The following is a 26051-nucleotide window of genomic DNA, read 5'->3' on the forward strand; positions in this document are numbered from 1 at the left end:
AAGTGAAACAGATTAAGATACCAACTACTTGTACATCCAGATCTTGGAAGCATGGATTAATATTTTCTGACGCATACTTTTTCAATGATACACAATCTTTTTAACTGCACTGTTCCCCAGGATAAGGTCTCTTGGAGACATAGGTGCAACCCAAGCAGCTCTGAAAATTGGCAGGTATTTTAACTACAGCTGTAGTTTGTACTACAGCCAGCAACAGTAGCATGTTAAAAGGGGTGATTTCTTGAAAGGTGGTAATGATCAAATTTATGGATGTCAAGCAATCTGTAAAACTGATTACTTCGAATATGGTAACTATTTTGGACATATAAACAAAGGAGGCCCTATCCCTTTGCTCTAAATACTTCCTGGTGTTTTAAAGGTAATTATAAAATAGAGAACTCCTACATACTAACTGTATCTAACAAAGGTTCATCAACAAAAAAGGTATTTTTAAGAACTGTGTGCCAGATTCCTACCATGACCAATTCAGAAGAGTAACCAGAAGGTCAGGTTTATAATAAATGCTTTCAATTGGTTGAATGTACAGAATTGGCTTAGAAATGTCATGAGAATGAGTTTTCTGGGAATGCTAGCTCTTTTCTAAGTGGGATAGAAATACTGTGAAAATATATTGTCACGACGTTTTCTTACTTTTGGGTTCTGGCAGCACCTGGACATGTGTGAAAAATGAAAGACCAAGGAAATATTTTAACTTCAAAAGAAAGGTTCAGAGCTTGGTTTCAGCTTTGGGATGAGGTTCAACTTTACCCTTATTTTGCCTGCTGCATGAAGTTCAAGGTTGAGCTTTTCATAGCTGACTAAGCATCAGACTGACACACCTTTGCTCCCACTGAGTAGTACCTTATGCCATTGATGATCCCATTAAAGTCAATGACTATTTGCAGAGTAAGATACTACCCTGTGTGAGATAGGGTGGCAAAATATGGTCCTGGAGGGATTTAGCCACACATTTCTCATTATTTCAATAGGAGCTGGGTGTCTAAATCTCCTGGTCAGTTTTGCAAATCTCAACCTATTTTTCTTGTCCGTACTCTCAAGACCCTGGTACAATGTACCTACAATGTATTCTACTATTCTACCTTTTGTAAAGCATTGAACACACATTCTGGTGGCTCGGATGATCCCCAAGTAAATGTGGCTGGGGATAGACACGTGCTGAGGGTTCTGGTGGATGAAGGGTGCTTGATAGCCAATTTATTGCCCATGATTTCAGAATAGAAAACATGGGGCTCCTCACAGATGCCATTCTCTAATTACTCCACCTATCAAAAGTAAGAGGACTCATTACAATTTGATGAATACAGCTGCAAGTCTATTTCCTATCTTAATTCTATCTTAATTGTGAAAGTAAATCAATAAACTTTGGCAGCCACTCTTATGCTGTTACATGCTTCTCCAAATCAATAGCCAGTAGGATTAGAAAACTCATCTCGCAAACATACAGCATGAGCACATTCTTACCTTGAGAGCCTATGTATGTTGTCTGAACAATAAAGGCTCCCATAAAACAACCAGCTCCATTGAAGATGGTCAAAAAGTGCATGGCGATCCCTCGAATTCTGCCTGGCACAAGCCTGAATGTTAGTAAGGAACCTTTGCAAGGAAGCAGAAGATAGTTACAAGTTACACAAGGAAATAACCTTTCAGGGATGGCCAGGCGAAAGATACAATCATTAGAAATAGAATAAATTTGAAAAAGAAAAAAGCCCAGAGCCTACTGCAACAGGATACAACATGAAGCTTATATTCCACTACTTTTTAAATATACGGTGAAACTGACTCATTATGGAAAGGCAACCAAACCTGTAACCTATTGAAGTGTCACATTCTAAGTTAAGCCTGCTTAAAATGATCATACAGTGGACCATCCCAAAATCAGTCATCTAGTAATACTGCTACTTTGCATGTGTGTATTCCTTTCCATCCAATGATCACAGTGCATTTTACAATTACTTAATTTAGCCTCAAACTTCCTCAAGTGGGAAAGTTCTCATTTCTCCATTTTATACAAGAGGAAGCAGGCTGTGAGATGCTGTATGTGACCTCAGGCAAGTCACTGCAAGTGGCAGAGCTAGGAATAGAACCCATATTTTCAAGAGTGACTAGTGATTTTGGGGGCCCACCTTGAGAAACCTTGAAGAGGCTTGGATTTTCAGAGGGTGGAAGATCAGTACCTCTGAAATTCAGACTCCTAATTTAAGGTATTTGATGCCAGGCACCCAAAAAACTTAAGGACCTCTCCTTCACAAAGTCACTAATCAGTTTTGAGAAATCTTGCGTCTCCATCCCAACTTCCAGTCCCATGTCGTAACCAAAAGTCTAACCATCTCTAGTTGAGGATCTTACTAACAAAACAAAAACAGCAGATGCTACATATGGTAGCTTGGGGAGGCTTTAGAGAGGTTAGAGCTTTCTTAATGCACTACATTGCTTTATCTACACAAAAGTTTTCCACTGTTATTAGCAGCAATTCCACTAGTGCTACCAACAATTGGGGGTGCTAGTGGAGACAAGGATGCCATGGTTACCAGTGTTTTTAGATGGTGTCATTTAGATTTGTTTTGAGCAGCATTTAATGATATGTTAACAATGCTAGTGGCTTCAGCAACTTTGCTACATTCATGCTCCCCACCCTGATAGGTGGAGATGCATCAGTAGGGGATTTTTGCACCTTTCCCCAAAAAAGTTTAGTGTACAGCCTAATGCTACAGTGATGTTCAAGCATTTCAGAAATGGTGCAGTGGGATTTAATCGTCACCCTGTTCCTTTGCAATGGCTTTGCTCAGTGGTCAGAAGAGTCAGTAGAAAATAAAAGTTCAAATCAAAGTAATCAATAAAGGACCTTTTTTTCATTTAAGTAGAACAATACTTTTGTGCAATGCTATTAAAGGAAACTATATGGCTCTAGAGATCAAAACTAGAATGTGGAATAGAGCCTTTAATCTTTAGGGCACCTGTGTAAATGCAGTCCTGGATGGCAGTGACCTAGACTCCTTACTATCCAAAGACTCTTTGCTTATAGGAAGAGAGACCAGTCTGGAGACAGCTGTTGGCAGGGAACCTTGTGAGCAGCCTTGGAGAGACCCCCAAGCCCAGTATTGAAACAATCTTGTGTCTCTAAGGCAGGGGTCGGCAACCTCTGGCACGCGGCTCACCAGGGTAAGCACTCTGGCGGGCCGGGCCAGTTTGTTTACCTGCAGTGTCAGCAGGTTCAGCCGATCGCGGCTCCCACTGGCCGCGGTTCGTCATCCCAGGCCAATGGGGGTGGCGGGAAGCCGCGGCCAGCACATCCCTTGCCCGTGCCGTTTCCCCCAGAGGTTTCCGACCCCTGCTGTAAGGAGAAGCCTCCTCCCTCATGGAGCAGGCTTGCATCACCTCTCTGTGTTATACCTCTTCTGCGGAACAAATAGAGAACTCAGTCTCTGTGGTTATCAATGCAACACCTTCAACAAGCAGTAAATTCCCCCTGGTAACTCATCATTTGCCATATATTCACTCCTTCACAGTGATGTTTAGGTAGTTGCACCTTTAGTACAAAACCAGCAATTACTTAAAAGAGTGAAGCAAACCAGTTGGTCACCTTTAGCCTAATTACAAATAAGTTATTAAACTAGCTTATTAGGGAGGTACAGAAGGTGTCTTTATGTGAACAAGCCAAATTGAACAAGGGACTTGCCTCCTCCTGGATTTCAATTTTTAAGAATATCAGAGGAAAAAACAGTTGATAATGAGCAGAACTGCTTCTTTCATCATGAAAAGTGACCCATCAAGACTATTGCCAATTATTAATTTGGACTTCTGCCTCACTAGAATTTCTGTTATGATTCACAAATGTTTCCTGCCCAGTTTTCTGCACAGCTGTTTGTTCTCTTCAGAATCAGCTTCAGCTGTTGCCAAAGTCTCTATCTTCATAATCTCATTTTTGGAGCTCCTGCTGCATCTACTCCTAGGAACTCCAATCCTCCATCTCCTCTCCCTTTCTCCCTCCTTAGTTGATATTGCAGCAACCTTCATGGAAAGAATTCACAATGCAAGGACTGTCGATGGGAGATCCCAATTCCACATTTGGATGCTTGAATCATCACGGAGTACAACTGACACAATACAATCACTGTCCCCATCCTTGATTTGCAAGTCCAAATGAGGGATTTGGAAATCCTATTAAGAATTTAGGTTTTGAACCTGATTTCAGTAAGTGGTGCTTTTACCTCACTCAGGAGTGAAACCAGAATTTGTGGGGAAGGGGAAGGTGACCATATGGTGTGCTGTGTGTATGACAGTACAGTCTGTGGCCGAGTCTTCACTGCCGGAAAAAAAAAGGTGTGTTTTTTTAATGTGGGGTAACTAACAGAAGGGCTATAGGATTGTTTAGTTGTATCATGAGATAAACCATGAGGTAAATGTCCCTATACCCATTCCAGGGGTTGACACTGGTGAGTTTACCTCATGGTAAAACTGAAGTTCCGAATTTTCACTGTGTTTGTTTGTTTGTTTGTTTGTTTTACCTCAGGATAGCTTGCACACATTAGTTACCCCAAGATAAAAAAGACACTTATTTTAGCAGGGAAGACAAAGCCTAAGAAGTTGTAAAACCAATATCCAGACCACTTGTAATCATTAAGTGCAGATGGAGCTTTCTTTTTGCAAGAGTAGGGGTGTAAAGCACACGTCCTGGACAAATTCAGCTCTGGTAATTGCATTCTGCTTACCTAAATTACTCCTGATGTTTCAATTGCACTCTGTATTCTTCACTTCTCCCACAGTGTTTCTGTGAGCTATTAAACAGCTGCTGCATTCTACCCTAGAGAGACTATTGCATTTCAGTGGTGGGCGAAGTGATCCCCTATATATTCCTTAACTAAGAGACTGTTTGTTATGAGACTCAGCATTCGCAAAGTACTTTGAGACACTTGTACTAGAAATGCAGATATTTTTGCAATGCATCATCAGACATTGCAGATGTGGTAACCCTTTGTTTGACAAAACAGTCACACAGTCACACAGTCACAGTATATAAATTCTCTATTGGCAGATTAACATAGCTAGTGTGAACTAGTTCAGGTTGTTCATTTAGCTCTATTATATTCTTGCTCTCTCTGTTGTTGACTTTTTGCTCCCAGTCTGTGTGTGTCTTTAGCCATAGCTACCAATCAACATATTTGAAACATGCTTTAAATTTAGCAAATTTTAAAAGATGAAAGTACTGTAACAAGAACTAAATACTCCTTAATAAAGAACAGGTGTTCTTTGTGGGCTTGAAACCACCCCACACAACTCCTTGGAGATACTGAGTGCTCCTAGAAGGATTTATTATAGGAGTCCTATCTTTCAACTCTCTGTAGATTTTTTTAAAGGAACAATGTTAAGAGTTTTTGAGGAATAAAGCCATAGGCAGCCATGGATTTCTTGCAGAAATTTTGTTCCTCCTGAACAGGTTCAGGATTTGAGTTGACCTGGTAACAGGAGGGTAGCTGCTTCAACTAGCAGCCTACATCAGGGTCACATAAGAACAAAGTTCCTCTGTTTAGTTGGTGTGGGCAAAATGCTAGGAGTGGGCAAAATGCTAGGAGCCACAGAGATAAATTTAAAACTTTCAACTGTATCTTAAGTTTAATGCAACCATAATAATATGTTTGTATCTTTAACAGAACAGGAATTGCCTGAATTCACCAGTTTTGTCTTCACTCTGCAGCTGTGCAGTGAGACTGGCAAAGGGCAGAACTCCATGGGCTGCACTTTATTCATGCTTGGCTTAGAAATATCCAGAGAAGTAGAAGAATCTCTTAGAAAGCTGATGGAAGAAGTGGATAACAGCCTAACACTACCAGTTACTCCATTAGCTTAAGTGGCATATGTCTGCGTAGTGAATCTAAAGATCCTTAACCCAGCTGATGACCCATGGCAGGGTGTGTGTGCATGTTGTTCCACATGATGGAATTTGTTTATTCAGGTTGCTTTTTTTAAAAAGCTTAGGAAATTACACTGTAAAAGAACAGCTATAAATAACGTGACGGTTGCAAAATCAAGCTTTCAAGAGCCTCAGCAACCCTACAAACAGGATGCAACAACAACCTTAATTCCAGCATTTCCTACCTTTTGAGAACTTGACTTTGCAACCTTAATGTTCCTTTAATGTAATGTTTTAAATGTAATAACAGAACTAGAGGGGTCAGCCTGGGAAAGGGATGCTCACAAAACCCTGTGTTAAAAGGTAACTAACAGATAATTGTGTTAGACAAGATAATAAATAACCCCTCTATTGTATCATGGGAACATTGGCATCAGTGGGAGTCATAAGGGTCAGCACCTCAAAGCTAGGCCCTCAGATTGAATACACTAAACCCAAGATGTCCAAAATTTGTGTACATTTTTGAACATTTGTCTTGGTCTTAAGACTATGCTCATCTAATCTGACCTCCGCATATCACAGGCCATAGAATGCTACCAGGCAGTTCCTGCATCAAATCCATATCTCCTAGTTGAGCTAGAGCATATCTTATAGAAAGCCATCCACTCTTGATTTAAAGACTGAGTGATAGAGAACCCACTACATCCCTAGGTAAGTTGCTCCAATGGTTAATTACCCTTACTTTTAGGAACTTGTGCCTTATTTCTAGTTGGAATTTATCTAGTTTAATCTTCCAGCCATTGGACCTTGTTAAGCCTTTGTCTGCTAGATTAAAGAGCCCTCTATCATCAAAAAATCTTCTCCTCATACAGATACTTATAGACCACGATCAAGTCACCTCATAACCCTTTCTTTTTTAAGCTAAATAGTGAAGGTCACAATTTTCTGTTACACTTAGCCTGTAACCTAGAAACCACATACACCTGCCTCAGTAAAGTGCTTGAAATGTATGGATGAAGAGGCATTATGTATGTACTAAGCATTACATCCAGGGAAAATTATCTTTTGAGTGAGACCATGACCCTCAGTTCCTAGAAATCTAAGAGTATAAGAATGACAATTCAAACACTCAAAATATTCAAGCTATTTCCTACCCCTATGTAAAATCTGAACAATTCTGAAATTGTTTTAGAACAAAAAAAACAAGAAGAGAAATATTCACAATATATTATTCTTTCTGTGGAATTCACTGCTTGAGAAGGTCATTTAGTCAACTACTGTTAGTGTAAAACAACTGTTTTAAAAGAGCTCTGCATAATTTTTGAAGGCGAACAACATTTGTAGTTATGTGAGCTAAAATAAGAGTAATCAAATCTCATGCTTCTCAGTATAAATTAACAACTTGCAGAGGGTAGAAAGTCAACATACAAGCGGGAAAGGATGGAGTTTGCCTAGTGCAGTTATTGGCTCCACTGCTCATGAGTGGATTACTAGATTTAATGGTCCAATGGGCTGACCAGGTCTGACAAATTCTAAGTTCCTCCTAATCTCAGAGAACATTATTGTTCACTCTGTAGTACAGCAAAGAACAGAAATTAAGCTCCTTCAGTCCAGGTGATGAATAGGCCTATTCAGAAAACCTGTGGAAGAGAGCCAGGGGTGAGAAATCAGATGCCAGTCATTCTAATTCTTCTTGTGAAGTTAATGTAATTCCCTGTTAGCTGATAAAATGTACTTACAGGTGGGAGTTACCAAAGCTTCAGCCACTCCAAGTAAAATGTACTGAGGAGCCAGATGAAAACAAGGCATGGAGGAAACTGGAAGCACCTGGCCTGACAGAGTCTGTTCCACCTGAGGGAAGTGTTTCCTGTGTATTTCAGAAAAGCCAGCAACCATCACAGACAGAGCCGCAGAGAGATGACCTACAACTGGGTAAATGGAGCAAATAGAGAGAGAGGCTTTTTGACAAGAATGAAGTTATAGGATTCCAGTATAGTCAAGTGACATATGATTGTAATGTATTCTTTACAAAAACATGGTAACAAAATGGAGTTCAGTGAGTTCTTAATTATCCATGCATACAGCACAACACATTTGCACAGCACTTCAGCACATAGATAAGAAGTGTTCTCTGCCCTCAGGAGCTTACAGTCTAAACAAGATAAGGCAAAGGGCAAGAGTTGAGCACAGGGACATCAGCTTTGGGGGTCACAAAACTGTGAGAAAGGAGGCGGCATTTTTTAAAGAAGCATTTTAAGGGAGAGAGAAGATGGTAAGTGGAGGAGGAAAAGGAGACTTTTGAAGGTATGAGGGGTCACATGAGTGAAGGCATAAAGCAGGAGGAGAAAAGGGTGGGAGTAAGGTGAGAAGGCTACAAAGAGCATGAGGAAATTCCCCTGGATGCATTTTACATTGCCAGTAAAAGGGTAATGGTCTGATCAAGGGATGTACCCACATGATCTGTGTCTTGTCAGCCCATTCACTAGATGTGGAAGAGCACAAGACCCAGTTAGGACCACTCAGAGCTTTTTTGAAGCTCTTATTAGCAAGGTATCATTAGCAGCTCCATAGTTAAGGTTGCATTTAATTTAATTTGTAAAGGTGGTTTTAACCCCCTTGTCCCTGATTCTGAACTGCAGTACGCACTGGCAGACCCCTGGCATCCTCATGAAGCCCCCTCAATTTCAGTAGGGCTCCACATGGGTGCAAAAAATCTATTTAGTAGCTTATGAAGAAGGATATGATTTGGTCACACAGGTCATGGGTTCTGTGACTTTAACAGATCTCTGTGACTTCTTCAGCTTTAGCCCCAGGCTGCTGAGCTCTGGCTGTCAGCCCTGGGCAGCCAGGCTCTGGCTTCAGCTTCAGCCCCACCATGACCATACTCTGATTTTGTACCTTTTCCCCATAACTGTTCCATGAATTTTGCTTAGTTTTACCACAACAAAATTGTATCCATACTTATGAGTTAAGAATTAAAATATCTTATTTAACATTACAGGACAGGTAACTTTTTTGGGGGGGCCCCTTTAACTAGCTCAGCCTTTTCACACCGTCCCCATACCTATTAACTGAGCTTGGCTTGATCTGGGTGAATTCTACTGACCGAATCTTTTGAAAATACATTTATTAGAGATACACTTTTTGCTATATTGTTTAACATTTTAAGATAAGGTGAGGCTGCAGTACTGGAAAAGAAAAGTAATCTCGTTCTTAAATAACTGTATTTGTTTTTGTTATAGTGAAGCAGAAGTTTTCATGTGAACCGAGATTCAAGCAATCCCCTTAAGTTTGGTTCTTAACAGAGAGGAAATGGCATAAAAGCTATAATATGGATTTGAAAGTTCACAGCTCTCTAGTTTTCACTCATATCTCAAAGATCTTGATCACAAGAGATCACATGACTACAGTTGCCTCTGAGCATCCAATAATATCACTGGATGACTCATGAACCACTGTTAGATGCTGTTGCAGAAATGATTAAAAGTGGGGTCTGCTTCTCTACTCACCCTCCTGACCTGCGCAATAAATAAAACACTATCCTTCTGACCAGGTGGTGTTTTAAATGCTATGGACTGCAACGTAGGTGTGAGGGATGGTAGCTAGCAACAGTACGTATACCACACATTTATGCTATTGGGTATCTATTGAGTAGACAGACAGAAATCGTTGTAACTCCACAAATTTATACTGAGGCCCAAATTTTCAGAAGTGACTAATTTTAGGTGCCCAATTTGGGACACCTGCATTTCATAGGTCCTGGGCACCTGCAGCTCTAATTGACTTAATCTGGAATTGCGAAATTTCAATATCCCTGAGAATCAAGCCCTAAGATACCGGAGCTGGCTACAAAAAATTGTATTTGCTTAGAATTAGGGGTCACTTGTGACAGTTCAGGCCCAAATATCTGAGCTGTGTGCTGGTTCACCTTGGTTTATGAAGCCTCATGGTGTTCTGTATCCCAAAATTGTTCACCACCTGAACTACAATATTCAAAGGGTGGTTGTTTCTGAGACTGTTTAAATTATGCCAAAGTCAAGATTACACCGAAGTTGAGACAAAAGAGATAGAACATTGAAGGTTTTGGTAGCCACATGACCCAAAATAAAATCCTTGTGTTGTCTCCTTTCCCCCAGCAAAACTTCTTTCTAACCCCTGCCACCAGTCTGAAGCTTTCTTGCATTTCTAGAACTCGTAATACACTTTTTTAAAAACAAAAACTGCTTTCTGGGAAGATTTTATCATTGATTAAGGCCTCTTTAGTGTTTATTAGGAACCTGGATGAATTATTGCTTGAAAATCAATGACAGGAGAGAATTTTATAGCAGATGCATCATGTCAAGGATAGGTATAAAGCCCTCAAGGAGCTTCTTGCAATCTATTATGTCAAAAGTTCCCCAAATAAAAAGCTATGTTAGTGTTGGGCAAGCCACAGAGGATTCAGATAGAAAAATATTACTACTTGGTATTTTATATATGGTGTTTTTCACCCTGGGTATCAAACCACTTCACAAATATGTATTTAACATCTGAATACCCTACTATTAGGTATCCAGGACAACTGAAGTTAAGAGACTTGCCCAGGGTCACAAATCTGATAGAGCTAGGAACAGAGAAACCAAGAGAGACCCAGTTTCCACTCATCTCTTCTAGCCACTGGACCTCACTCCCATATCTACGCCCTTTGCCTCCCTCCCCCCGCAAAAAAAAAAAGAGGTTTTGGATACTTGGATTTATACTTATGACAGCAGGTTGTCTCGAACCCTTCAGTATTCTTATGAATTTTGTCTGAACCTTCTCCAATTTTTCAACATACTTCTTGAATTGTTGACACCAAAAATGGGCACTGTATTCCAGTGCCCAATAAAGAGATAATATAGCCGCCTTACTCCTACACCATATTCCCCTGTTTATATATCCACAGATCTCATTAATCTTTTTGGCTACAGTGTCACACAGAGAGCTAATGTTCAGCTGATTGGCCACCATGACCCCAAGTCCTTTTTAAAGTTACTTCTTTCCAGGATATAGTTCCCATCCAGTAAGTATGGGTAATGTTCTTTGTTCTTAGATGTACAATGTTACATTTGTTAGTATTAAAAACACATAGTATTTGCTTGCACTCAAATTACCAAGTGATGGATACAGCTCTATATCAGTAACTCATCCTCTTCACTATTTACCACTCCCCCAATCTTCCTGCCATCTGCAAACGTTCAGTGATGACTTGTTGTTTCCTTCCAGGTCATTGAATGTTAAATAGCATAGTGCCAAGAACCAATCCCTGAACACACCTAGTTAATGATGATTCTGCATTTATGATTATATTTTGACCTTTGAATTAGCCAGTTTTTAAGCCATTTGCTGTGTGCCATGTTGATTTTGTATTATTCTAATTTCTGAATCAAAATATCATGCAGTTCAAGTCAAATGCCTTACAAAGTCTAAGTAGAATACATCAACACTATAACCTTTATCAACCAAACTTGTAATCATATTAAAAAAAAGATATCAAGTTAGTTTGACAGGATCTGTTTTCCATAAACTGACCTTGACTAGCATTAATGTTACCTTCCTTTAATTATTTATAAATGAACTCCTATATCAACTGTTAATTAGCCTGGGATCAATGCCATGCTGACAGGCCTATTGTTATCTGGGTCATTCCATTTACCCTTTTTAAATATTGGAACAACATTAGCTTTCTTCCAATCCTCTTGAACTTCTATAGTATTCCAAAAGTTATTGAAAATCATTACTAATGGTCCAGAAAGCTTCTCAGACAGCTCTTTTAAAATTCCTGGATACAAGTTATCTTGATCTGCTGATTTAAAAATGTCTAGCATCAGCAGCAGCTTTTTTTACATCCTCAGTTACTGATGGAATGGAAAGTAATAAATCATCTGGCTTTTCCCCAAATATAAAACAAATATTTATTGAACACTTCTGCTTTTCTGTATTATTATTGACAATGCTACCCTTTCTATCTAGAAATGGACCTGTACCATTGTTAGGATTTCTCTTATTCCTTATATACTTAAAAATAAAATTATGTCCTTACTTTGCTGGCCAGAGAGTTTGCCTTGTGTCCTTTTGCGTCCCTTAGCAATTTTCTATAATTCCTAACTTCTGGTTTCTAGTCATTACTATCAGCGTTTCTTCCATTTGTTATATGTTATTCTTATTATAACTGCTTTCCCTTTCCCCTTAAGCCATTTTTTAAAAGTGTGGCCTTTTTGCTTGATTGTGGCTTTTTGGACATCTAGTAAAATGTTCTTAAGCAATCCCCAATTATCATTTACATTTTTCTGTTTAAATTATTTATCCCAATTGATTTAGCTCATAGTTATTTTTAGATTTGTGAAATTGGCCCTTTTAAAGCACCAAGTATATTTATTAATTGTTTGGATTTGATTAAATTTATGTGCAAGCAGAATAAAGTCATGATCACTTGTACCTAAGCTACCACTAATTTTTAGTTCTGTGATCAGTTCCTCTTTATTTATCATGACAAAGTCTAATATAAAATCCCCCCTGTGCTGGATGCAACGCTTCTTGAGTTAGGAAATTGTCATCTATAATTACTTAGAGATTCCAAGGATGGCAGCCTGAGACCTCCTTCACACATCACTCAAGGACTGACTGTATGGTAGGTTAGTGCACACAAGCTTGCTGAGCAGAAACAACCTGCATAGACACTGCTACAGTGCAGTGGAAGTCACAGAGTGTGGCTTAGCATACTGCTCTTCATGGACAGCTGGAGAGGGTGCTTCTGAAAAATGACCCAACTGGTCAGGGAAATGTTGTGCTCCTACTATGAGGCCAGGGGTTAGTTGTGGGTAATAAAGGTATTGTTACCAAGAAGACTACTAAAATATGTTTGTGTATTGAGTTTTATGAAGAATTTACATGGGGGAGCTGTTCCTCAATGACATTTTTAAATCAAGTTTTATCAAAAATATCTATTGAGGTAACAAATAACATAGGTAACAAATTATATTAATTGAATAAAAACAATTAAACATGAACATAGTGCAAATTTAAGACCAATGGAACTATAGCATCGCCAAACTATGGAGTGGTCACAATCTCCTGTAAGTGATGATGTGTTCTTCTCCATTTCCAGGAGGTTGGTGGGGTGGTATTAGTTGTCAACATTTAGCGTGACCACTAGGGGGCACAGAACAAGGAGGTAAGACTGTGTAGGAAATAAAGTCAGTCTTCTTTTGCATTCACCCCAACCACAGGTGACTCTCTAATCTCTACCTCGTGTCAGAGTGGGATTAAATAAACATCCATAAAATAACAAAACACCCCTACAAAAAGGGGGGGAAAGGGAAACAGAGAAACAAGCCCTCCAGACAAGCCAGAACAGCCAAAAAACTGAACGGAGCTGGGAGAAAAGGCAAAGAAGCCCGAAAACACAGAACCCAGAGAACTCTGTTATAGTGAGTCCAAGCTGCAACAGTGAGCGAGGGTAGGAAAGTGAAGCTAAAGCTAGGGACACAGCAACAACAGTTTGCTCCCTTAAAGGGTCACATCACCTCAATCCATACAGAGGCAAGAAAAAAGGGTGCGGGGGTGGAAACACTATAGTATAGGTAAAGTAGTAGAAGTGGCTACATCTTACCCAGCATTTTTTTAAATACCAACCCAAGCAGAATTTGATTTTCGTCACTCTGAGGGATGGCCACTCTGGGTAAGCAGATTCCAGATGTTCTGTCAGGCTTCCAGTTTACACCAGCAGTTAGAGGAGAAACAAGTTAATACCCTGCTGTATACAATGGGATCTGTAGAAGAGAATATTATCCTTCCCAGAAGCCTCACAACTGCTCAGATGAAATAGTTCAATACAGTTGAAAAATTGGATAAGTATTTCTTCCCACACTGCAATGTGATTTTTTTGAGCAGGCACAATTTCACTTATACAAGCAAGAGAAGGGGAGTCAGTGAATGATTTCATAAACAGCCCTGCACAACTTACTCCAACGCTGTGGCTATGGGGAGATGAGTGAAGAATTTATCAGAGACAGGCCTACTTGAGGGCTGAGGGACAGCCAACTATCAGAAACACTTTAAGATGATCCTAACCTCACACTAGAGACAGCCAAGAACATAGTCCTCCAAAGTCGATACATAAAGAAGCAAGAAATTCTTCTCAGGAGTAACTTTGAGGCAGAATCCACTGTAGATACCACAGATATGGGGAGGAAAATTTCTCAGGATGCCCAGAAACCAAACCTACCCAGACCAGTACAAGTACAAAGGGACCCAAGGAGAGTGATTGCTAACATGGACTAAAGAAAAGGAATACAGCAAGAGCATAAAAGAATATGCCCATGGTGTGGCAAACCACCTCACAGCAAACAGCTTTGTCCAGCAAGAAACACCAAATGTAGGAAATGTCTTTAAAAAAAGGGACATTATGCAGCAGTCTGCCAATCTAAACATATGGTAACAGCTGTCTTTCAATAACACAACCCAAAAGACACTCCTACTTTAGAGCCGTAGGAGATAACCAAAAAGAACCACCATTGATCATCCACAATTGCCTTGTGAAAATATAAAGCAAACTCCAAAATAGATACAGGCGTTGATATAACAGTGATTTCAGAATAATTTTTCAGTAGGATGAAACCACCAACACGTCAAGAGCTAACAAAAAGATATTGAAAGTCCTAGGACAGTCCCCATTAAATGTGAAAGGAAAATTTTTGGCCACTAACTCAGAAAGAAGACTACATCCAAAGAGGTCTACATTGTAGAGGGCCTATGCACTGCGCTACTAGCCACCTACTAATCATAGCCCTAGAACCTGAGATCAGGAAGAGGTTCCCAAAATTATTCCAAGAACTGGGGGAAATGGAGGGAGAAACCACATTAAATTTATACCATTTGCTCTGTTGACACCCCCTCCCATTACTGCCCAGGGTGAAAGAAGAGTTCAGCTGCATAGATCAGATGGGTATAATTTCCAGAATAGACACCCACCTGAATGGTGTGCTGGCATGGTCGTGGTCCCAAAGCCAAATGACAAAGTTTGGAACTGTGTAAACCTTACTGAGTCCAATAAGAATATCTGTAGTAGAGAGCAACATATACTCCTATATGTTGAACAAAGTCTTGGACAACTTACTGAAACAGATGTCTTAAAATTGGATATTCCATCTGGGTTTTGGCAGATACCACTTGCTGCAGAATCTGCAATGTTAATGATCTTCATTATACCTTTTGGAAAGTTTTATTTCAATAGGCTACCATTTGGAATACCATCTGCTCCTGAACACTTCCAAAGGACAATGTCAACTCCTGGAAGGGGTTTTCTGCCAAATGGATCCTTATCTCATTATTTACTGATTGACCCTACATGACCAACATCTGTTTACAGTCCTGGAAAAACTGGAGAAAGCAGGACTAACACTTAATGACAAGTGCAAATTGTAAAAAGGCAGAATCTCATTTCTAGGCCAGATCATTGATGGGCAAGGATCAGATCAGATCCAGAGAAAGTGCAAGTGATTACCCAGGTAAAGGGGCCTCAAAGTGTCAATGAAGTATATTGATTCATGGGTATGGTGACACTCCTGGGAAAATTCCTACTTCACCTGGTGGTGAGTTTGAAGCCATTATGAGAATTCATGAATTCACAAAATGCTCGGTATTGAGGACATTCAGAGAAATAAAGCAAGACCTGAGCAATACACGAGTTTGAGTCCTATGTAAGCCAAATAAAACCACTACAGTTTCAGCGGATGCCTCATCTTAGGGGATGGGATAGTCCTCCTTCAGGAACAATCACCACTGTGGTGCCCAGTAGCATATGTCTCATGAGCACTAACCAATACATAGCAGCACTGCACAAACAGAAAAAGCAGCCCTAGCCACTGCATAAGCTTGTGAACATCTCTGATAATAATCCTCAGTTTTCCTCTGGGATCCTGGAGGGTATGTTTACACAGCTCACAGAAGCGACCCTCCCAGCCTCGGTCAACAGACTTGGCTTTGCAGGGCTTGTGCTCTAAAAACAGCTGTGTAGACAGCGCTTTGAAGTTGTGGCTCAGGCTGGAGCTTGGCTCTGAAGCATGGGAGTCAGGAGGTGGTCTTGACCTTTGTAACAAAGGTGCTCCATCACAGCTGTTTGCCTCTACATTGTGTCCTTTTCTAGGGTCAGCTACTTCATTTTGAGCCTTTGTGATTGCTCCAGGAAACCTTTTCTCCACACTTCCCTCTTTGCAGTGCCTCATTCCTTGAACATATCCTTGTGTCCTTTTTTCCCTCCCATCAGAGGTTTGTCAGCCTCTCAGCAGGTGATAAGTCCCCTATATGCATGGAGCAGTGTGTTACAGGTGCTAAAGGGAGTCAGAAAAAACACAAGTACATTCTGTATCACTCCTCGTCTCCATGCTGACAATGATAAAATATTGCTTTTCCTCGCAATTTTGGAATGTGGAATTCTCTTCCCACTCTGGCTCATTTTGAGATGGTAAGACATTTTCCAAATTACTTCCCTCTTGTATAGGACCCTTTAAAAATGCTGGCTGGGTGGGTGAAGGGGTCAGCAAAGGGCAGATTGTTAATTACAAGTGCACCTCTGCTGGCTGTCCTTCTGTTGGTGGATGTTACCCTCAGGCAGGTCCTCAGGAGACATAGAAGAGACTCGTTCAGAAAGGCAATGGGCAAACCCAGAAGATATGCAGTGCTGGCCTTGACCAGGATGATGTCCCTCCCACCTAGTGCAGGAGTAGAAGGGAAACACTAGTTATATAAGCAGTCTTGAGAGAACTACTTTGCCTTGCAATGTGCATGTCAAAATAGGGCTCTGGCTTTGACTTAAATTCTCTTTTATGACACTCACAAATCAGCATACAGCAAAATAAATAGAATCCTGCAATAATTGCTCTAATTCCAAGGATTTCTGATAACCATGAATGCCTTAAAACTCCCCATGCATTTACTTCAAAATTTCAAGTTGGCTAAAAGCTAAGGCCACTAATGGCACTGTGAGCCAAGCACAAGGGATGATGCTGTGGATGATAGGGGAGGAAAGGAGAGCATCTCAGGAAGGGGGAAAATGAAGCAGCAAGTGTTGCTGATGGTTGTGGGATTTAATACTCCAAGGAAATAAAACATTCTCTCTTTAAATCTGTGGCACAAATGCCATTTTGAGCAAGTTGCAGGGTGAAGGGGTTAAAAATCCAGCAGAAAGAGAGAGGCTACTGGTGTTACTAACATGGCGGTAGACAGCTGCTTTACCCAGAAAAAAAGTTGTTTGAATTCCTCTGTATTGTTGTATTGTAATACGGCACACAATAATTAGTGGTACAACTCCCATCCACTGCATTTTCAGGTTGGCTGCTGGTAGAGCTCTCTTCAACTGCAGTTTCAGTATGGCTGGCCACATGGAATTCTTGTATAATCTCTGAATCTGCTGTGTCGTACTGTTCTTGGGTGCCCAGAAAAATCTCCTCCTGATCAGACCTCCTCCTACACATGGGGTCAAGGGCCCTTTCCATATTGTCTTGGACACTTTATGGAAAACTATCCATCATATCATTCTTAGGTGTGGTGGTAGCATTGCTTGTAAAAATGAGGTCCAGGTCCTTGTAGTATGGGTGGGTAATGGGAGCATTACTAGAGGCCCCACTCTTGTTCCTTGCTTTTGGGTACTTTTGCTGGAGCTCCTTTGCTTAGACTTGGCACTGAAACCAGCTCTGGGAGCATGCCCTCTCTTCATTTGTTCTGACTGTGTCCTGATGAGGTTTGCATTCCGATAACTTCATCAGATGGGACTAGCTCTCCAAAAAGGTCAATCAAGTCCAGGAGCTCTGCAGTGGTCTGTAGGGAAGCATGGATGCTTTAATGGGTTTGTGACCTTACCACTACCTGGTATTGGAACGGGGCACTTCTGACTGCATGCCATCATTTAAAGGGAGAAAGAACATCTGGCCAAGATGACCCTGAAGCAGTGGATGATACAGAGAGAGGCCAATCCAGGTGTGGGCTAGCAGTTGGAGTACTGCCAGAAATAGCGTAGTTAGGAATTGGATGTAGTGGTAGACTTGGCTGCATAAATAGGTGTAGGACTGATGAAGGAAATTGTTTTTAGTTGTTTACTTTATTAGTGTAGCTTCATGGGTGGAGTTTTATGAATGAAACAATATTCATTCGTGGAGCCGGTTGCCCCAGTGGCTGGCTAAATGACAGTTGAGATGCCTGTTAAGAGCCATAGCTGTTCAGTCAGCTGCCTCTGTAAGTTTCACTATCAATCCAATTCCTGCTTAAATCACTGAGACTTGCACTGTTTCAGTATTGTAATTTCTGTTCACCATTTATTACACTTGCCTACAGTGTAACTTCTGTTCACTGTTTGCCATCCATTATACTTGTCTATATTGTAACTTCTGTTCACTGTTTGCCATATTGTAATTCAAACCCCATTTTAAAATGCTTACTCCATTTTGTAAGGGCTTGCTGCAACCTTCATTTTTGCAAACCCTGCTGTAATCTTATTAGTTTAGTTTAGATGTGAGAATGAGGTATGTATGGATGATGGAATCAACCTCCAGCCCCAGCCTGTCCTGATTAAATAGAGTTCAAACATCAATGGCTGAAGATGCAGACAAGAGCCCTAACAAAGTAAGAAGAATCCACCCTAAAAAGAAAAGGTACAATAGAAGGAAGATCAAAGCCCGGTCCCAGGCTGAAAGTCATGTCTGCAATTGACGGGTGATCAATCACCAAACCCAGAGGCAGCGTGACACAGCAAGACCTATAGACTCTGGATTCAAACTAAAGCCTACAAAAAGGATGGGTGAGATGGAAAACTTTGGGAGAAGGGTAACATTCTGCTGCCAACATGGAAGGGCATCGGTGCATTCCCAACAGAGACCCAGCTCGTCCTTGTGCCCGGCTTTCCTGGCCAGTTAGCCGCCACAAGCTACGAACCCAAGCTGCAAACTCAAGCTGCAAACTCAAGCAGGACTGGTAACTATGCAGCAGCTGCAGAACATCTGATGGGTGTGTGTGTGTGTGTGTGTGTGTGTGTGTGTGTAGGTATTAGGTATAATGTGTGTGTATAAGAAATAAGTAGTAATAGGAATAAGTAGCCAAACAACGTTGTTTACTGTTATCTTTTATAGTATTATTATATTTACAATAAATGTGGCATCTTTGCCTTATCCCTCTTAATAAGATCCTGCTAGTTTTTATTGGTATAACATAGGGAAATATTAAGTAGCAGCAAGGAGGTAATATTATCTTTGTATTTGGCACAGGTGTGACTGCTGTCCAGTTCTGGTGTCCACAATACAAGAAAGAAGTTGAAAAATTGGAGATGGTTCAGAGAAGAGCCATAAGAATGATCAAAGGATTAGAAAACAAAATCTGCCTTATAGTGACAGACTCCAGGAGCTCAATTTATTTAGCTTAACAAAGAGAATGTGATTTGATCACAGTCTAAGTACGTACATGGGGAACACATATTTGATAAAGAGCTCTTCAGTCTAGCAGGCAAATGCTGGAAGTATGAAGTTAGACAAATTCAGACTGGAACAGTGAGGATAACTAGGTATTGGGACAACTTACCACGGGTTGTGGGGATTGTTCATCACTGGCAATTTTAAAATCAAGATTAGTAGTTTTTTTCTAAAAGATCTGTTCTAGTTCAAAGAGAAATTCATTCAGAGAAGTCCTACAGCCAGTGTTATGCAGGAGGTCAGACTAGATGATCACTGTGGTCCCTTCTGGCCTTAGAATTGATTAATGTGTAGCACGAACCATGACATGAACAAACGGTGAAGTAGAGTTACTCCTGTTCCAAAGGGGATTAATTACTGTGACCTAAAATGCTGAATAATTCACTTTTAAAAAAATGCTGTGTGTGGATGCAAGGCACTTGAAGGTGAATAAACTTAAATTAATGCGATGTATGATCCCTGTGTAGCCATGCCCTTAGGGACAGAATAGCAGGGCTTTAGCTGAGGTTTTTCCAAGAGAAGGTCCCCTGAGTGCAGTTTGTGATCTTCGTTCAAAGGAACAGAACTTGTGCACATCCTGTAAACAAATTGCACTAATATCTTGATTCTGCCTCACCTATTTTCCAGTGGGAAAACTTTTGCCTGCAAAATTAAAGAATCCTCTACCAGAAATCTTTAAGAGCCCTAAAGTGTGTTATTACCTGGCAAAGAGACAACATTTCCTACCTCTAGTTGAGCCTGAAATGCATTAAATATCAACCTAACCTAGGAATTACCACGCAGTCCATCTAATCCAGTCTCTTATCTGCAACAGCAGCCAATTCCAGTTGCTTCAGAGGAAGATGCATGAAATCCTACAGTAAGCAATTATGGAATAGAGAAAGTTTATTCCTAACTCCCCTTTATATTCTGCAGCAAAAGGATTAATATCACTTTATTTTTAAAAATCCTTATTGTACATCTGGATATTATCATTATCCACATATATGGCCATTTCTTTTTTGAATCCTTGTCACTTTATTGAATCAAGAAATATAAGAATTCCACAAATATGAGAAATAATCTTAAAGAAGTTGACTGAATATATGCACGTCTCAGAGAGAGGTTCAGGTTCAGAATAAGTTTGGGGCTAAGATTTAGGTTCGCTAATTTTTCATATCAGTCAATCATCCCTAATTTATAAAAAGAAAACAATGTTTTTGGAAGATCTAATATAGTCTATTGGGTAAATAGAATTTTTAAACATTCTGCATATAAGGATTTACATGACAAACCACAATAGTTCCAAAGGTAATGTTACTGTTGGAATAATAATGCATAGTTTATATTATTTATGCAGTTACATCTTTAAAGATTTTTAGTCTTTAGCCAGGTTCTTTGATATTAACCTGATCATGAATAAGTAATATATAATGTAGTAGGTTAATGTTTTATTGTAACTTTGTCTTAATTTTTTTTTTAAAGTTTCTCTAATATCACTGTTATTGGGTTTCTTTTCTGTTATGAAATTTGCATTTGAATGCATTAGGACCTGGCTTAAAACCAACAGCCTATTTACACTTTCAATTTTGCTCCTGCAAATAATTGTGAACCTAATTAACTTCTGGCACAAAATGCTGGCACTTTCAGCTCTAGCAGATTTGCAGGTGCAATCATGAGTTAGATATCTAACAGCCATCGCTTGCACCCACAGTTAATTGCACCTCAAGTTATTTGTGGGCACAAAATGGGAGGCTATTTTTAAAAATGGAACCATTAAGAATAAGCCACCTCATGTATTCTGCTGCAGTAAAGAACAATAAGATAGCACCCTAGCACCCATTTGGAATTTCCATGGTTTTAAGGAAAACATTATTATCTGAATGTACTTTTTGTGGTTTAATTTAGATGTTTTTTTGAAAACCAGGGTTAATTGCCACCTGCTGGGTTATACGCTTCTAGTTTGTGTAAGACTTAATAACAGCCTTAATTGGTCTAACTTTAGTCAGATTAATACTTCTGCATTTCAGCACTGACTGTGCTCCATGCCACAGGGCACTGAATTAATACAGAAGAGGAAATACTGGTTTATGAACAGTTTTGTCTGAAAAGTTTACACTGCAGGGTGGATGATAAAACAAACAGGAATAGAGTTCGCTTTGTCTGGAAATCCTTGTGACTGGAGACAGATTTAAATAAATAGATGGGTGAACATTGTTCTTCTCAGATATGAACTGACAAGGGATGAGTTCCAAATTTGCAAAATTTGTCTCTAGATGTGAAATGCACCAACATTTTGGGAGAGATTTAGAATCATGGTTATTGCTTGACCTCTTACAGAAATAGAGCCTACTGGGAATTTCAGATTTTGATCCAGATTTAGACTGGAGAAGGTAGCCGAGACACTAGGTCTGACAAGCTCTGACTCTCAATTGGACTGCCCCAGGGACCCAAACAATAACTGCTTTTGCTCACTTTGAACTGTAATTGTTAAAGACTCTGTACCTACGGCATCTGCAAGCTTTTCCTTTCCTACCAGCCCCAGTAAAATACCCTTTCACTTAGGCATTTGTCTGAGTGGTTATTGGGCCCCACCAGGGCTATTGCCTACAAGGCCTAGCGGCTGAAGCACCTACACTGGTTGCCTCTGAGTGGTGTACACCGAGCACATGACTGGCACCCAAGGACTTTGGTGTGTTCTAGCACTGCGCAGCCACAACAACTACACATTTGCAAATGTTTCATGGTTATATTTACAGAGGGTAAAGACAAGACACAACTTTTCATACTCGGAAAACCAGGCATTATAGGAATCAAACTGGAACTAGCAGAAACCTTTTAGGTGGTTAGCAAATTCTCACCCAGGGACTCAGGACTGTCCCTCTAGTACATCCTTGAGTGGTTTGTCTCAAAACTTTTTGTCTGTTTTTAGTGGCTCAAGGCAAAATGATTTCCCCCAACCTGTCTCTAAATGGAGGTGGAGACCTTTTCTTAATCACCAGCATGTTTCCTTGGCTCAGTTACAGCCAATCATTTCAAGTAGTATCCATCCTGGGGACAACCCCAAAACAGTTGGTTTTCCATCTCAACGTTCATAATTTCATATACGCTGATAGCGTCATCCAGCAAGTGCACCCTTCTTATCCATCAGCTAGTTTAGTATTTCAATCAGGAATGAAATGCAGATGAAGACCCTATACATATGTATTTCATACTCACTAATGTAAACTGTTGGAGAGCGTCTGCCTCTCTTGGAACTCAATAGATGAGTGTTGATGCATTCCAAAACAGGAGCAAGGATTAATAAGGGTATGATGCTTATCACATTCATTGCTGCAATTGGCAAGAGAAATCCATTCAAATTCAAGTTGGAATTCATGGTCTGGAGATAATATCCTGAAGGAATCTGCATTGGGGAAAAACCCTGTTTATTAGTATACTAGTTTTAGGCTTTTTTGAAGGGACAAAATTCTAATATATTTGGAAACCTCTTCCAAATGGATCTTGTTCCATCTTCTCTTCTCCAAGTTGAAATGCTACTTGCAGATCTGTTACTAGACTCTCAAAGAGAAGGCCCAACCATAACAAAATTAATCAATTATCTGCCTGCTGTTGTGATGCTGTCATCGTCATCCTCTGTTGAGAGCTAAATTTTTACCTCTGTTTCAATTGCCCCTCAGTATAACAGGATCAGCAAATATGACCATTGAGTATCAGCTTCTTTGTCTATCCTTCATTAAAGCGATTGATTGAACTCATAGCAGTAACTCTGAAAGAAGTTTTAGTTGCTCCTTATACTGCAGGAAAACAATTTTTTTTAATAGAATTGATCAGCCACAAACCTCCCATAGGAAAGTGAGACATGAACTTATTTTACAGAAAAAAACAAGCAGGAATATATCATTATAAAGACAGCAGTAATTTTTTAGATACCCATGTCAGCAAGTCATATCTAACAAATGCACCAGTATGATGTACAGGATGAATATTTGGCCATGCTCTTTAGAACCAGACTAACACTTGCAAAACTCGATTGATAAGCATAACAGTAATAAACAGCATTTCTCTGTATTTCTAGGTCAGTAAATGAAGAGAGAAACTGATCATTGGAAGGAGAGAGGCCCACTAGTGCCAGTCCCCCAAGTCCAGTGAAATCAAAGTAGATTTATAGGATCCGATCGGTGTATCCCACCACAACAGGGGACAGTTTGTATTTCTTTTGTATTTTACAATGAAGGTCTATCTAGGTGTAGCGCTCCCCTCCACCCGGTTACCTTCTTTAATGCCAATCTGCTTACAGGTTTTGATGGACAGGTCTGGGTTCTTCTGGATCCCGCCACCCACTCAGCAGGGTGTATCTTCTTTATCTTTTCCTATGAATTTATTTGGTGGTGCCTCCACCCCCCTCGCTCTTTCCTGGAAAGGTCAGCAGGGCAGGTTGGGAGGAAAATTCTAACCACAGGGTAATTCCCCACTTATTTGCTAGATAGTTGGAGACTTCCAAGAAATAACACAAACAAACACAATAATTATATTAAACAGGAGACAAATAGAACATAACAGGGTAAAACACTATTTTTAGGTTCACCAGTGCCCACGCTGCTAATACCTGTGATTTTCCCCAGTCATGTGACTTGATGTAGCAAATGTAAGATTAGTGTCCCATTGGTATGCATTCTTTGTTGGAGCCCTTGATGACCTATAACCACAAAATTCTTCTCTGCAGTGGTTTAGCAGTGTGGCTGATGGGGTTCAGTACAGCTCAAAGGACTCACAAGTGGGAGGTGGTGGTAAATCCCTCCAGAGGTTTAATATGCAGCAGGTTATAAAATCCCCAAACCCTCACTCCCTGGCTTGAGGACACAGTTCAGGGAGTAGGGGGTCCCCAAAACAAATTCCCTGACTGACTAACTAAAAGATGGTGCACTCACAAACTCCACGAATGATCCTCAGGTTCGGAGATGACGCTGGACTCCTCAGTCACTGCAGAGGGGCTGATCTCTGCTGGCTGGGATCCTCTTCAGGCAGGAATCAGGCTGCTTCGGTCCCAGGATTTCCCCTCACCACAAAGGGGTACAGGGCTCAAGGTGCAGATTACACAACTGTACTAAAATCCAAACTGTAGTCTCCTAGCCAAGTGTCCAGACACACACACAGCAGGCAACAGCCCTGAACTAGTGGACAGAGCAGAGCTGACCATGTGGTGACTGGTCTCACCTCGGGAGCTGGAGGGCTAACTCAGCCTGGCTGGGGAAGTTTCCCAGCAAAACTCTACAAACTGGGAATCATCAGTGGAGAAGGAAAAGCCCAGCTGAGGGATCTTGCTTTCAGGTCCCTAGAGGCCAGTTCTCAGGGGGAACCCTGCATGCAGGCCTGGGACTCACCACACCCTTGCCCTGGCTGGCTCCAGACTGACTCAAAAAATGGTTTATCCCCTTTCCTGAACTCCCTAGGAAGGGCATCTCACTCCCTTTTGGTTGCCAGGCAGACTCCGAGTTTGCATTGGCCCCCCCTCCCTACCAGGGACAATGTGCCTCTCCCTGAGCTGCCAGCAGACAGAGCCCCAGGAATCAGGTAATCTCCCTGGGGGCCACATAGGTTTTTACAAAGTCACTCATCATCATGGTATCAGAGCAGTTCTTACCAAAGTTAAGAAACAAGTCTCTTTCTTTTCTAGCCTCATACCTTATAAACATTGATGAATTAAGCCTCACAATCCCTATATGCAGCAGGGAAGTGTCATTATACAGACTGATAGGGAGAGAGAGAGAGAGAGGGGTGACTTGCCCAGGTCACACAGAACAGCTGGGTATAGAACCCAGATCTCTTGATGCCTACCCCTGTATCTTTACCACAAGTCTATGCCTTCTACTCCTGCTAACTCTCCAGAATAAGATGAATCTCTCAGTAAACCCAGTTATCTGCTGATAAACCCAATGTAAATCAATTCAATTAAATGCATTTGAGCAAGAATCTCTGATTTGACAAATGTATGAAACTAATGTTATTTACATTAGCTTTGTTTTCCATAATTCTTTCAGATGAGACATAAAACTGAGGTCTGGAGCACTTACACAGAGGACCCCATGGTGCTTCTCATAACATCATCATGTTAATCTTAGTTTCCTGGGGAAATTCCAACTCCGATAATTACTTTCCAATTACTTAAGCCTCTTGCTGCTTCAGTTAGATCTAGTATCCAATTGCTGTCCTAAATTGTTGTTCAGTGTTGTTAGGCATTCCTAAAACAGTTGCCATGTTTTCACCTTTAAGGTGTCTGCAAGTCAGTGGCGGACAAAATGATTCCAGGTTTCAGAGTAGCAGCCGTGTTAGTCTGTATCCTCAAAAAGAACAGGAGTACTTGTGGCACCTTAGAGACTAACAAATTTATTAGAGCATAAGCTTTCGTGGGCTACAGCCCACTTCTTCGGATACATATAGAGTGAAACATATATTGAGGAGATATATATACACACATACAGAGAGCATGAACAGGTGGGAGTTGTCTTACCAACTCTGAGAGGCCAATTAAGTAAGAGAAAAAAAAACTTTTGAAGTGATAATCAAGATAGCTCAATACAGACAGTTTGATAAGAAGTGTGAGAATACTTACAAGGGGAGATAGATTCAATGTTTGTAATGGCTCAGCCATTCCCAGTCCTTATTCAATCCTGAGTTGATTGTGTCTAGTTTGCATATCAATTCCAGCTCAGCAGTCTCTCGTTGGA

General features: G+C 40.5%; 1 protein-coding gene across 1 annotated transcript in view; it reads right to left on the minus strand.

Annotated features, from left to right (window-relative positions):
- Window positions 1-26051, minus strand: part of SLC15A5 (solute carrier family 15 member 5) — a 61051-nt gene that overhangs the window by 12666 nt on the left and 22334 nt on the right. The window contains exons 5-7 of the mRNA XM_065399114.1: window positions 22543-22729; window positions 7609-7797; window positions 1483-1614 (exon numbers count right to left, since the gene is read on the minus strand). Coding sequence (XP_065255186.1) covers window positions 1483-1614; window positions 7609-7797; window positions 22543-22729 — 508 coding nt within the window. The remainder of the gene's footprint in view (window positions 1-1482; window positions 1615-7608; window positions 7798-22542; window positions 22730-26051) is intronic.

This window comes from Emys orbicularis, chromosome 1, assembly GCF_028017835.1.
Source record: "Emys orbicularis isolate rEmyOrb1 chromosome 1, rEmyOrb1.hap1, whole genome shotgun sequence".
Lineage (NCBI taxonomy): Eukaryota > Metazoa > Chordata > Testudines > Emydidae > Emys > Emys orbicularis.